At 38.4% G+C, this 14,597-nt stretch overlaps 1 protein-coding gene across 7 annotated transcripts in view; it reads right to left on the bottom strand.

The window, feature by feature from the left end:
- ATXN7 (ataxin 7) overlaps window positions 1–14,597 on the bottom strand; it is an 81,286-nt gene that overhangs the window by 31,307 nt on the left and 35,382 nt on the right. For 5 of the 7 annotated variants that reach the window (XM_031606249.2, XM_090148369.1, XM_031606240.2 and 2 more), the window contains one exon: window positions 4,548–4,652. The exons of 1 other annotated variant lie outside the window; for it this stretch is intronic. In XM_031606249.2, the coding sequence (XP_031462109.1) occupies window positions 4,548–4,652 (105 nt within the window). Of the gene's footprint in view, window positions 1–4,547; window positions 4,653–11,998; window positions 13,021–14,597 lie in introns of those variants that run through there. One more of the 7 variants, XM_090148371.1, reaches the window with a different exon arrangement.

Raw genomic sequence — 14,597 nt, 5'->3', positions numbered from 1 at the left:
TTCAAACGTGTCCTGGGCAGAAATACAGATGCTTGGGTATTTCCCCTTGGTTCACAGAGTAGCAGAAAGCAAAGCTCAGAGAGTTGCTCACCTTAGTTACTTGCATGCCAAACCTATGGAAGCTAATCAAAACATGGCACATACCTCTATAATGACTCAACAACCTGACACACTGTAATGGTCTCTTTCCAATGCTTACTGTATTAATGGTTTCCACAATCACTGCGTGACTCACAGATGCTATCAGTTAGTTTTACAGGTAGCATTCCTCATGCCATACCTACTGCTAGGAGTTATAGCCCCACTTGGTATTTATGAAAACAAAATCTGCTGGAAAAAGAATAGGAAAATAAAAGTAGAGGGAAGAAAATCCATATCTCTAAACTGATGCTACTTCCACACCACTGAGCTATCTATCTCCTCTCTGTGAGCCACCACAAAGCAGCTCAGACAGGGAAGGGCAGCAGTTCTCTCCAGGCAGGAGGCTGATCACCACAGGGAGATGGCTGAAATACCAGCAAAAGGTCACATGGCCCCCAAAACACTGCACTTCAGGGCTGCCATAAAGTACCTGAAATAACTGCACCTACGTCTTCTGCAAAGAGCAGCTTTCTGCTGTAGTATAGCAAGCATATATTTAGTGTGATTTTTAACGGGAAAAAGAAGGAGGAAATGAAGGGAACTTTTTCAGTCCTAACACGGGCTAGCTGCCAAGGAAGTAAACCTGACAAGGGTGCTGGTTAGCAATTTGACAGACAAAATCAGTTTTGCTGTAATAATTAATAGAGTAAGAGAGGAAACTGCAGAGGACTCAAGAAACGCACCCAATAGTAATAGCAAAGGCATGTATACGATACATGGAAGCTGGAGAGGCTGGCACATGATCAACCAGACTGTCAGCTGCAACTGGAGAAAAATATTGTGTTTTCTCAGAAGAGGTCGCCAGGATAAGAGACCTCAGGTGCTCCTCTCATAGGACTGAGTGCCCGGGTGTCACAGCTTTTTCACTTCTTCACCATTGATTGATCTCGGCTCCAAGGAAGATGCTGATGCCACAAAAATGCAACCATTCCAAAAGAAGAAGCAAGAATGCTGGCAATGAAGTGCTTAAATCATCTGTTCAGTCCTGAAGGCGAAGCAGCTGAGGTGTGACAGAAGGAAGATTTGTTTTGAATAGCAGGCCAGCCCCTGGGCTGCCCCACGCCAAGAGGGAGAAGGCACTGGAATGGACTGAAATCAGCTGCAAAGGCCAGGGGAAAATCTAGTTCAATATGCTTTAGAAAAAAAAAAAAAATCAGATTCCTTTCCAAAAATGCCAACAGATTTTGAGCCCTGTCATATATATGGTGTCATATATATATAGCAAATGTCACAGAATTTTAAAAGCCAATGATAGCGTGTGTATATGTATTTATATATACATATATATATGTATTTTTATATATACATGTATATATGTATGTATTTTATATATATATATATATATATATATAAAAAAATCAACAGTACTAATAGTACTACCAACAATACCAATTTACCAAAGTTGTTAGAAGGGCACTTCATACTCAAATACACGCCTAGATTGCCTCCAAATGTATTTAATTTTGAATTACTATCTCTTCTAGTCACATAAAAAGCCATGAAATGTAAAAGTATGTTTTATATTAAAAAAGTGAAATATTTTACTAAAAAAAGTAAAATATCCTGATGAATAAGATTATGTTCAAATTGTCACTGACTAACATGGGAGAAAAAATACCTATCATATGTCCTGCAATGCACTTTCAGCCTACCTAAGCAGTTTATCACAAATATGCTTTAGAAGTAATTAATTAGCTCATTAGGCCTAGTTAATAGTTTGTTTACCCTTCCTTTGACAAAAGTGGCATTTTAAAACGGTACATTCTGCTTCAGAAAACAAAATCCCATGTGACACATGTTAAAGAACTCCAAGTACAAGCAACACATGCCACCATAAGTTGAGGAATATTTTAAGAGATCACTTTCTCTTAAACTTGTAATAATTAAAAATAACTGTAAAAGACTAAGATCATTACAAAAAAGGTACAGCTTCAGGAATATGCCGTAATCTTGGAGTGTATTAAAGTAATTACTCCTGAAATAAAGGCATGAAAAAAAGACCCAATTCATGGAAAACTGACTGAGACGAATCCAAACTTTTTTATTTTCTTAGCCTACTTTTTGTTTTAGAAGAATCATATGAGGACTTCAGCTATTTCCTTCTCCAAGTACACAGAGTGAGGAGTACACTGCTGAAGTAATCAATCATCTCTCATATTTATCAGCTTTCACATTCAGTTTGCTAAAACAAGGGCCAACCACATAAGGATCTGAGACTTAAAAACAGGAGACAAGGTTGCTTGCTTGATGCGGAATCTCAGAGTCAGCCCTCTTACCTTTCTGAGACTATTAGTTTGGCAAACTAAGGTCTTTTAATAATTTTCACCCCACCCAAGCCTGTTTTTCTCATCAGATTGGCTCCTCCCATTTCCTCTGCAAGCTGCAGCACTTGTTTAGCGTCTTCATTGTTCAGAATAGGTTTAAGAAATACTAAGAAAAGCCTTGTCATTTCCACCCCTTTCTTCTCCTTTTCTCTCAGAGAACCAATCTAACATTAGTAGGCTTACACTCCTATAACATATACAGAACAGGAACGTTGCATTAGTTTTTCTTCTTTAATCTTTAAAATATATTTTCCATACCTACATTTTGTAATTGCCTCTTCACTCTGTTCCTTTCAAATTACAAATACTGCTTACAGGAGAGTTTAAATTAATAACCTTACAATAAACTACACTTCTCAGAATGAATTCAACATTGATACAAGCGGCATTACAAAACCTACTATTTCCACGTCCACGGTCAAGAAGCAACACAGTTCCTGAAACCTATTTTCAATCTGCCCAAAGGTTGCCATGCCAACAGCTACAACACTGGCCACCACAGTATGGATTTCCAGTATCTGGGGGTCACCAACTCATTGCAGAACATCAGTCCAAATCGTGTGCAGAGGCCAACAGCTCTCCTCCATCACTACCAACCAGAGCCAGCTTCATATTCCTGGCCTTGAGGCACAAGAATCACGATGCCAATACTCAGAACTGGGTACCTTCCAGTCCTCCCCCATAAATTTATTTTTAACTGGCAGAATCCATTTAATATGATATTTTAGAAGGACTTATTGGACATCCCAAACTGATACTCAGTGACAGGTGAGGAATCACACTGGCAAGAGGAGGAATTGCTCTCAACATATATAAAGGCTTACATCAACCAGAGTAAGAGAAGAGTATTCCCCTTCTGCTCTTCTGGCTCACTATAGCCCTGTAGACATAAACTGGGTTTGCTTTTTATTTTATTACTACTGCCATCCACAGATGAGCAAGCAAACTAGTAAGAATTATAACATCCATCAGATTCTTCACTGAGTGACTGCAGAATCCAGCAGCAAGGGTTGGGATGTATCCTGTATGGCATTCTAACACAAAAACCAAGTGAGAAAGAAGAAGTGCACCCTCTGCATTGCACAGGAAGACCATTTCCCAGTCTCAAGGAAGCAGCAGAAGCAAACACATCTTTTCTTGCTGGAGAGTTTAAGATGCAAGGAAAGTTCTGCTTGCTCTCAGGTCTGGAAGAGACTCCCCACCCATATCCAAGATTTTCTATCCTTTTAAGCAGCAAAGCAAGCAGTCATATACTGGGCTAGAAAAAAAAGGAACACATACAAACAGACAGACACAGGGAGGAAGGAGTAGTTCAGATGTTTATTTTTTTTTTCTGATCAAGCGCTAACACATCTCCTCAATTTCTCAAGAAACAAACAGCTGAACACCAAAAATCTCCTATTTACGTATTGACATGAAAATGCTTGATATCAATTTCTAATCTCAAGATATGTATGGAAAAGAAGGTTTGCTGTCTTTCTCAGCTATTTTTTGTAGGTAGCAAAAGAACACTTGAACTTGCAGAGCACTTTGTATTTTCTCAGTCCTCTGTAAATGTTGGCCAGCACCAGCCAATGTAACAAGAGCTTCCTAGCACAGTTTATATACAAAACCATTGAACCATTAAAATAAATACAGACTGACACTACTGAAAATAAATAAGCTTTCTGCTCCTTTGGAAGCATATTATGTTTTACAGCAGAATTTGTAAGTTTAGCTTTTGGTTAAGTTACAGTTCAAACTGCAATGGAACCTCGTGTAAAAGTAATCAGTGTAAATACACATGGAGAAATGACACATACAAACACACTGCACATCCTGTCTGTGAAATACAGTATACATGTCATTTCAACACTGAACTGCACATGTGCAGTGCTTCAGGAAGACATTAAAAATTGAAAGGAACAAGATCTTCATGTAACTGCATTGTTATGTATATAAAATGATTAAACACAGGTTATGTTCTTTGACATTATTTATAATTTAATGTTCTATGTACCATCAAGATAAAAAAAAAAAAATTGCCAGGCTTAATCCTGATTTAACCTCACCCTTAATTATTAAAAATAGTTAAGCACTTACCATAATGTGATTGAAATGCCTGTGGTTTTACGACCTGATTACAGTGGTTACACATCACCAAATAGAAATCATCATGAGCCGGGCAAAGACCAAATATTGGCATATCTAAAAACAAAAAGACAAAATGGCATATCTCTCAGCTGCTTACAATGATTGAAAAACAGTTTAATTACAGAGCCACGACACTAGAGCTGAATCATAATTTCAATACACGTGTATAAAACCTGCAAATGAGGAAAAAAAGAGCATATAATGCAATGGATACTTCAGTGCTGGAGTACTACAAGAGTAAAAATTTCCATACAAAGATAAATGTAAAATAAGTGATTATTTGTAGAAAACATCTATTAGAAATCTGATTGAGGACTGACCATCTTATAGCAGATGCAAGAATGTAATAAGAGACTGACTTCAAATGACAGACACAACATAAAGGGATATTTTACGTGTTCTGAAACAGGTTTGGATTTTATTCCAATTTCATTAAATGAGTTCTAAGATGAAGTTTACTGCATTTTTTTAAACCATTTTAGACGCACAGTCGTTGAGCAGGTAGTATTACATGCCTAATGGTTTAGCAGTGTATTATAGTTCAGCCATCTGCTGCCAGAGATCTGTGTAACTGCTACATAAGAGAGAAATAGAGAGATAACAGTATGTCAGAGCATGTGTGGATTTGGGAGATAACATACATACTTGCAGACTTTTACTAATAAAATTAGTTGCCCCAACGTTGTTTTTAAGAATACAGTTTCTTAAGAGTACAATTTAACGTTTAAAACCCAACTGAAAGGTTTATGACACTGAAATAACTAAAAATGTTACTCATTAGAAGACAAAAAAAAGAGGAAACACACAATAACATACTCATTCATCACCGCCAAAGAGCATGGCTAAGGGATTTACAGCACTATTTAAAGGATTAAGACTGATATAAGAAAACTTATTTTCTTCTAAGAATACTCAAGCGATAGATTTATATGTTAGCAGTAAATTAGAAATTAAGGACGTTCTTTACCTCTGTGCTAGAACCAGTCCTGGCGTTTTGTGTTAAAGCTATTCATGTGCCTAGATGTATTTGTAACCACACTGCACTGAACTAGAAAGATATTCCTGCTGATGAACGGAACACCGGCTGTGGAGTAAATGGAGTCGCTGCGTTTTCAGAGCGCCGCTGACATAACCCAAGGCAAACAAGGGCCGCAGCGCTGCCTGCACGCTGCCTCTCGCAGACAAAAGAACACATCCACACCGAGCAGCTTCCAGAGCAAAGGGCTCCTGCGGAATAAGGGTTTTCCCTTCCAGAAATGTCATGATTTCTTCCTTGTAAAAGAAGGTGCATGTCCCAGGCTTTCAAAAACACTAATAGCGCTATATTGAAACCGAATGCAATACCTATAAGGGCAGCTGCAACCAGATTGTGCCTTTGGATCCAAACACAAGGACTCAAGTGGCTGTGACAGGTCACAGCTATGCTTATCTACATCGCAGGCACTTCTCAGCAACAACCGTTACGTTACAAAATTATTACACAGTGATTCGTGCCTCATTAAGTACTGAGTGGCACTGTTTAAAAAATTTTAGTTGTATGGTGTTTTGGAAAAGAAGAATGTTTTGAGACCTCCAGATACATCTAATGTACCATCAGTTAGGCAAAATCCTGTAAACATACCCTAGACGAAAGCAAGATAGGAATAATACTTCAATAATACTTCTCTATTTCTCAGTGTTTACTTCATGTGATTTAACTTTAAGCTGGTTAAGGAAAAGAAATGCAAATAAATATTAATATTCCATATAAATACATAAACTTAACGGTCATTAGTTAACGCTCCATGCAGGAGTTCTTTGGGTAGGTCTGCATGAAATAGTTTCCACAAATAGTCCATGGTCACTTCCATCTGACTACTAATACACCGTGATGAATGGGACAATAACAGTGTACACTGCCTGCTATTTACATTGTTAATAGCACACTGACTGGCTACTACTGTATAATGCCTAACGAACTGTAAACCCACACCCTGTAACCTTTTCTCAGATCCAAACCTTTTCTGACAACACTGAATTCACAGACTTTACACCAGCCTGTATGAAACGCAGGGGGAAACCAGCCCTCAAAGATGAGAAAAGGATTGCCTGCTTCTCTCTGTCTTGCAAAATAAAGCACTCCTTGGCATTAGTCACAGTCACTCGATTCAAGTAGCACCTTATGAATATTTGCTGGAAATAGGGAGCTACAATTTTACACTACAAGTGAAACAAATCAGCAGAAGTTGACATAAACACAAACGCTTTCCTGTTTCCTGTTTCAGTTTCGGGATCCCCAGAAATTGGAATAATTTAGGAGCAGCCCTAAATACTGGGAAGCGTTTCTTTAAAATTTGAAAATCAAAGTTCTGAGTGACAGAAAGCAATGCCAAAGCACTATTAAACACACAAGCTCACCAAACCCATCCCAAGAGTAAACACAGTTGATGCAGAAAAAAGGATTTGCTGCAAATCAGAACTGTGATTTCAGAAGAAGTCATGCACCAGACTGCAGCTGGATGACACAAAGAACTTCTGCCTCCAGTACACTACAGCCACTGATACAGAGCATCACCTACATGCAGATGGTGAGAGAGTACCAAGATGTTGGAGTCCTAAACGCAAATCCTTTGTTTTCTCCTATGTGATAACATTAACTTTTAGCTTTTAATTATCAAAGCATTTATTTTAAATTGATGCAATAAAATCCTTTTCTTGCTGTAACTGTAGGGCTCCAAATACAGCCAGCACGGGACCAGCTGAGAGCTGCACGGACACAACAACAGCCCACAGAGTAACACAGCGGGCGTCAGCGGGCAACAAACAGCACCAACACTCTCCAGAGATGCAAGATGAGCTTCACAATGCATCTGACTTCAGAGACTGTGACTCCATCTAGAGCAATGAAGATCACTGGAAAAGAGCTCAGACCTGAAACCACACTGCCCAACACAGGAGCCTGTCTAAGGCACGTAAACTCCCATGCTCTTCATATGCTTCGTGTCATTCGAGTCAGCAGAGCAAGAGGATTCATGGAACTCTTACTTCTGTTCCTGTGTCCCAAAAGGACAAACACCAATGTGAAACTGTTACGAGAATGACAAAAAATATACTGTGCAAGTGTTAGAGAATATGCAGAATAGTTCAACAAAATGTACATAACAAAGTGAAGGAGATGGATGTTCAAATTCTCTGCTCCTTCCACAGCCCCTTATCACAGTTTAGAAGTCTTGCCACTGATATTCCACTGTCTAATACTTTATACCTATTTCCTTTAATGACATGCAAATTCTCCATTTAAAAGTCTAATGAAGTTTACAGTATTCCACCAGTATCATTTCAAACGCTCCGTTCCTCTGAGTTTAAAGATGACTTCTGAAATACTTAGCCGTGGATGTAAAGCCCATGCCTCTCATGGAAGAGCCTAGCAACCGTGATTCATATGTTCCTCTTTCAGAGCTGAGCTGATTTAACTCTCTCCATCTGGGAATGTTTTTCAAGGTCGAACTAGAAATTTAAATCAAGACCTCACACTTTCAATTTACTTTTCATAAATGTAGTATTTATATGGTGGCAACACACAAATATTGTCATACGAGCCGCTAGTTACATTAATTCTATTAACACCATGAAGAAAAATGACTTATTTTACCTCCACATTAAACCTCTGAACATTGTAACCTCAAGAATTCATTTATTTCAAATGTAACTCAGCTCCACTTATAAAAGAAGTAAATTCTAATGATATATTCTTGTACACTTCCCCAAGAACAGCACAAGTACGTGCCACAGATACTTTTGAGATATCTGAACTGCATTACTTGCTGACTACGTAATAAAGAAAATGCTTTTCACATGGAAAAGGCCAATTCAGCATATTTGTAATAAAAAAAAAGGAAAGATAACAATAGCATAGGACCTGACATACCCTACCACCATGTAACAACGGACATGTCTGCTCTGAGCTGCCATTTCCTCTTCCAGCAAGGCACGCAGAAGCAGGCGTCAGCAGGTAACTTCTTGGTGCTTTCAGCATTTCCCTTTGGGACAGTCACACTCACAGTCACTAAAAGTCCTCTATACTTTCAGTTCTGTTACTGAACGTCACAGAAAACAGAACAAATAAAACAGGCTACAAACACTCAGTGAGATAACGGGTCATCAGTTTGCATTTATGGAGTCGTTAGAATGGGTGAATTCAGTGACTAGCACAGCTCTGCTGCACATTCTTTTACTGTTTTTTCTTTCTTTCTTTCTTTCTTTTTTACCTCCCAAATTTACCCAATTTCCTATAAATCTTGTTCCTTTGTAGTCTGGGACTGTTGTGCCATGTAATTATCCCAGCATCTAAAAAGGCAACATCCTTTCTAGAATTTTTGCAAAACATCACAAAAAGATGAGGTTAAAAAATCTTTAGAGGAGCGCAGTGCAGGGAGTCCAAATCCTGGCTGTTCTCAGAGACCAGACGCAAGTTTTCTATTTTGCAGAAGTCGAGAAAACAAGGAGTGAAAAATGAAACAGAGGAAGAGAAAGCAAAAGCAGTGAGGACAGAAATGAAAGGGCAAAGAATAAACTCTATTAGAGATATGGTCGAAGAACAGAAAGCTCAGTGGAAAAACAAAAGTGACAAGAAACCATAAAAGTAGAGCATAAGTATTTTCAAGACTACTAACACTCAGTTCTTCCCTTCCCATTCCCAGCATGAACATCTGCTTGGCAATATTATTTTTCAGAAGTCTGTGTCTGATTTAACACAAGCACATATGTACTGCTTCCAATGCACTACATCCTGATAGTGGACATTTCCCATGTTGATGTCCAATGGGAACAGCAGAACCTTTTGGCTGCAAAGACCTCCATCGCACAGCATAATGTGCTCCAGCCCAGTTATATTTTCAAAATGTTTTTAAATCAGCTACAGTTAATATTAGATGCATCCCCATTAAAATATACTGTGTTTGATTACTAAGTCTGTGCTCATAGCAGGTGTAACTTCCTATTATCTTCACAACTCCCCAACCACAGAATTTGCTTTCTTTGTACTGGGGCCCGAGCCAAATCCACCCTGAGTAAATGTACCAACTCTCCCCAAACCACCAGGGCTTCCAGTAAGATGTCAGGAAATTGTTTCAGAGCTATAATGTACAGAAATTGCAAATATATCCCATTATTTTGAAATGTTGCCAAATCTGAGTTATTTGAACTACTGACTTCATGGACAAAAACTTTTAAGTTCAAATAATGTACACAAAAGCTATCTGGAGTACAATTACTCTACTCTAGTTGTGTTTTCCCTTCTTGTTAGAATAGAATCAGTCTTGAGTATGCTGTGGTAAAAATAATGTTAGCACACCTTGTTTTACCCCATGGGAAGAGTAGATTTCCTTCTCTAAGGGCTTTTACTAGAACTTTTCTGTAGGATAATGCAATCCTTCACTAAAGTCTGAAAGAATGTCAAAAAGGAAAGAATAATAGTAAAATAACTATTTGGTAGGGCGATTCAGACTCAGGTGCAGTACCTTGACACCAGTTGTCATCTTGAAGGAAGACAGTTATGGCATCACCTCCATAAATTTTCTTACAACTCTTGCTCCATTGCTATACTTCATCTTCAAGCAATAAAATATTCCTATTGCTTTATTCTTTACAGTCATGAGGAGCCCGTATGTCATATTAATACTTGAAAGCAAACAAAACTTCCCAAACCACTGCTCTGAAAAGCTTGTGACTTGAGGAATGAGGCATGAGGAGGGAGAAGGCAGGCGACTTGCTCAGCATTTAGGATCACATCAACCAGGCAGCACTGAACAAGGCTGAGCTCAGTTGAAACCAGACCAACGGCCTGTAGTCCACCCCAAAAGCCAAAATTCTGCCAAAAAATCCTCACAGCAGGAGTCCAGCAGGCTCTGTTGCTGACATCAGTCGTCAATAACTAGTAATATTCAGGTACAAGGAGGATGTTGGATGTAAAGCTGCTGGGCAGCAAGCTTCCTGCTCTACGATAGATCACACTCCAGACCAGGAGCTGTGCCCACAAATCAACTGCAGCAGTGTAGTGAGCTGTGAATGGATGGGAGCTTTAATGAAGACAAGTCATATAGCCCCCTTATTTTAACTGATATGAAAGTCAGATGATGTTTTTTGTTTTTATTTAAGTTAGCATCTCAAAATATACCTTTCATGAACACATTCAATTTTCTACAACTCCAATATTATTTGCTAAATGATATTTTTCCAATTGTTTCTAGAAAAGAATCAAACTGCCTATCAATCCTAAACACCCATCCTTTTCTATACTTATCAATGTTAAAATGAAATTTAACTTCTGGCCATTTTTTACATGCCAGATAATATTTTTTTTAAAAAAAGAACACTCCTAAGGAGATATCATGAACAAAATATATAAAATGGCATAATGTTCAGAGTGCTTAATGACCACAGAGCTTAAAACACAATAAAGGATTTCAGTAGGATTCTTGAGGTTTTTTGCAGAATTCCAACAGACGCTAGTAGAAGAGGAATATCTCATAAACTACATGTGCAGACACAATAAATTTGTGCTTGCAAAGAATATATGCATAACCCAACAACACAGAACTTTCACATTTACAGAAATACCTTTGAAAACAAAACTATACCCTGCACAATTCATACACATGTTGCCTCAGATACAAAAGAAAGTTTCAGTACAAAGCAAGGCTCAATAAATGGGCATTCCTGCTCTACACTGTCAAAGCTAAAAGCCAAAAGACACTCAAGCTGTTTCACTTAAGCTCAAAGGGAGGTGTTGCTACCACAGTACTTTCTGCAAAGTAATAACCTATCTTTGAAATTCACTGCCAACTGTGCTCTGTACATTCTTAAGTAGCTTACATTTTTTGCACACACAGCTTTTAAAGCACAGCTATTTGAGGAGACATTTGACAGACGTTGCTCTTCTTGGGCTCTGAGCACAAGTGTATGAACTTTGTTTCACCACACAGTTACTGATTGATAGGATGAAGGAAGGAACAGCTGAAGCCTTGATTAAATGTTTTTACTGCATTTACCACTTTGGCAAATGGAACAATCACATATAATTTCATTGAAGTCCTAAGAATACCCAAACCTCAAAGTTTTGGCTCAGAGAAGTGATTTCACTTCAGGACCAAAACAGCCCACAATCTGGTTTAACCATGCACAGCAATTGCACTACTAGATTTGATCAGCTGCAGATCTTTAACAGGACGACAACATCTTATCTCTAAAGCACAGCTCTCTCTCTGCAGTCTCCTTTTTAGAACACAAGACAGTTCGCTTTTCCATAGGAATACATGCTACAGTCCTGCAAGGATAAATTAACAAATGGGTTTTTATATTGCTTCCTCAAATTCAAGACAGAATTTTGCACCACGAAAAATGAATGGTAACAGACAACCTACCTTTGCCTGCTCTTGCTTTCCATGCACTCAGCCACACCACACTGCCCAAGGTCCATGCCCTGGACCAGCCCTCCACCTCCAGCAAAAAGCCTTTGCTGCATCCTGTGGGCAGCACGACTCCTCTGCACAGAACCAAACAGCAAGTCCAAACACCAGCCAGCCCTTCTGCAAGGGTATCAACACCTGATCACTGCAATTCTCCCTGCAGCCTTTCCTCTCACTGAGGATGCAGAACACAGCACTGACAGTTGTCTCCTTTGAGATCGAATGGTCTTGGGGAATTTCTATAGCGTGCCCACTGATAAAAAACAGCAGCAATCACCACCAGCATGTCATGCACACATGCACCTGCAGCCTAGCGTGCAGCTGGGGGTTCTAATTTTAGGCTGCCAAGATTTGAATGTTTCTGAAATTACATATAAAACACATATTAAAGCAGACATCCAAGTATTTAGTTAAATTCTTTGTGTATGAATTCAGCTACCCACAATCTTCTAAAAGTCTAACACAAAACATATGTCAAATGGTTCACTCAGAACTTCAAAATACCACACGCTTTTTCCAAGTTTACAGAAGGTTGTCTTCAAAACGATCAATTAATAAAATGTGCAGTGAAATACATGTCCCATATTTAAAGCTTTTCAGCGGATTACTCTCCATGTACACTGCATTGTTGCATTAGGTTTCCATCAGCAACTTGGATGAAGTCAGTCATTTGCAAAAACTGTTCCATTTACTCATTAATTAGTTTTCAGAGTGGAGGATATTTTAAATTTCTCCAGTCAATTTATATATTACATAAACGCTTACTATATAATTTGTCATCACTCTCCATAGAGCAAACGTTCACTGAAAGTCACACATTATTTTTAGGTGACATGATCTCACCGTGTCATTGCTGTATTTTAGGGAAGCCAACAAATTATTATTTATGTTTCTGCGGCAAAAAATAATAAATAAATTGTTACAAATCTAATCCCAAAATAACTTTAGGGACTCTCAGCACTGAGTTTAATTCTCCAATTGCGACACAAAAGTTGAACAGAATTCAGGAAATAAAGAAAGTTTACACAGTAATACTAATAGCAGGTGTAATTTCATATGAAAGGGTACACAGAAGCACTTCACTTACTATGCAGAAAAGCAGTGTCTTTTATGTGGAAAAAAGAGCTCTGGCCAAGAAATTAGCCACAAGACTAGTCTCAATTAAAATTAACTATATCATAGAGAGAATAGTCTAAATTACATCTGAAGTCACATACCTCAAAGCACACTACTGTTATTAACTGTTTTTACATCAACATTTTTTTCCTCCTCTTTTATATATAGCACTCTGTGTACTTCGCAGCAGCTCTACTCTTGTAGTAAGAAAAAGGAAGTTTGTTTGATTTAAATCTAAACTTACAGTTTACATTAAACTGCTCACTGCAGCAGAAGCATTTTGATGCATTATGACTGCAAACTGAACGCGACCCAAGTTCCTCACCCTCTCCCATCTCTTATCTAGGTATGCTTTTGAAGAAAAAAATTGGCACGTGTGGCTCAGTAGAAGTTTTTGCAATGTTTCCCTGTATTACTGCCCCATCACACCACAGCAATGCAGATCTTGGCTCTCAGTAGGAAGCAGAGCAGTAACAACCATTCACATGAAGATTTATGCATGCTTTTACTAATTAAAAGCTGTCTGAATGAAACATATCTCAAAAGATATAGTCGTGGGTAAGAAAAAAAACAGTGAAGCACACAGTAATATTTAAAAAAAAAAAAAAAAGGTGTCAACACAAAATGGCAACAAACACCAGAGACGATATAACCTTCAAACATGTAAAGATTTACAAACCAATAGAGAGGGTTACGCATCGTGTGCATGACGGTACTACCGCATCCTTCACGTTGAAAACAAAACAGTTAAGACATTATTTTCCCTGCCACATGGCACACGTGCTGTGCTCACTGGTGAACCTGTTCTTCCTCCATTCCCTGCTGACCACAGCCAGCCCGACCTGCTGCGTGACAGCAGCACAGCTCTGCTCATGAGCTGTGCAAAGACAATGCTGCTTTTCACAGGCAATTCTGTTTTGCATTGTGTGCTCGATATGTGAGGCAGCAAATCGGCGTGTACAAAAAAAAATTAAGAAAAATAATACAGATGACCTGTCAGCTATATTCTATTTCAGTATTTTCTTTTATTAGGCAACCTAATTACCTAAAACTACCCCACCCTGCCACTCCCATTCTTCATACACTTGTACGTCCACTTCAAAAATAAGACTGTTTCAATCATATAGCTATAAGGAAACCGATGCCTGTCGTTTTTGGAATGCCAATCTACATTTCTGCATCCCTCCCAGCAAGCACTATTGGTTCTTCATTAAAATGTACTTCCTTCGCTCCACACATTCGCTAACAGTTAATTTGATACGATGTTAAAAATATATATATGCAAGTTGCATATTTATATGCGATAGGCATATAAATGTTCCATAGCCAAAAAAACTCACAGTACTTTGATATTTAATAGGATTAAAAGATAAAGTGGAAAATAAAACAATGTTTTTGTTGTTATGGTAAAGCGAGCCAACCCATTTTTCTCATAGAT

The sequence above is a fragment of the Phasianus colchicus genome, chromosome 11, assembly GCF_987193195.1.
Source record: "Phasianus colchicus chromosome 11, bPhaCol1.hap1.1, whole genome shotgun sequence".
Classification (NCBI taxonomy): Eukaryota; Metazoa; Chordata; class Aves; order Galliformes; family Phasianidae; genus Phasianus; species Phasianus colchicus.
This window is presented reverse-complemented; position numbering and strand designations above follow the sequence as displayed.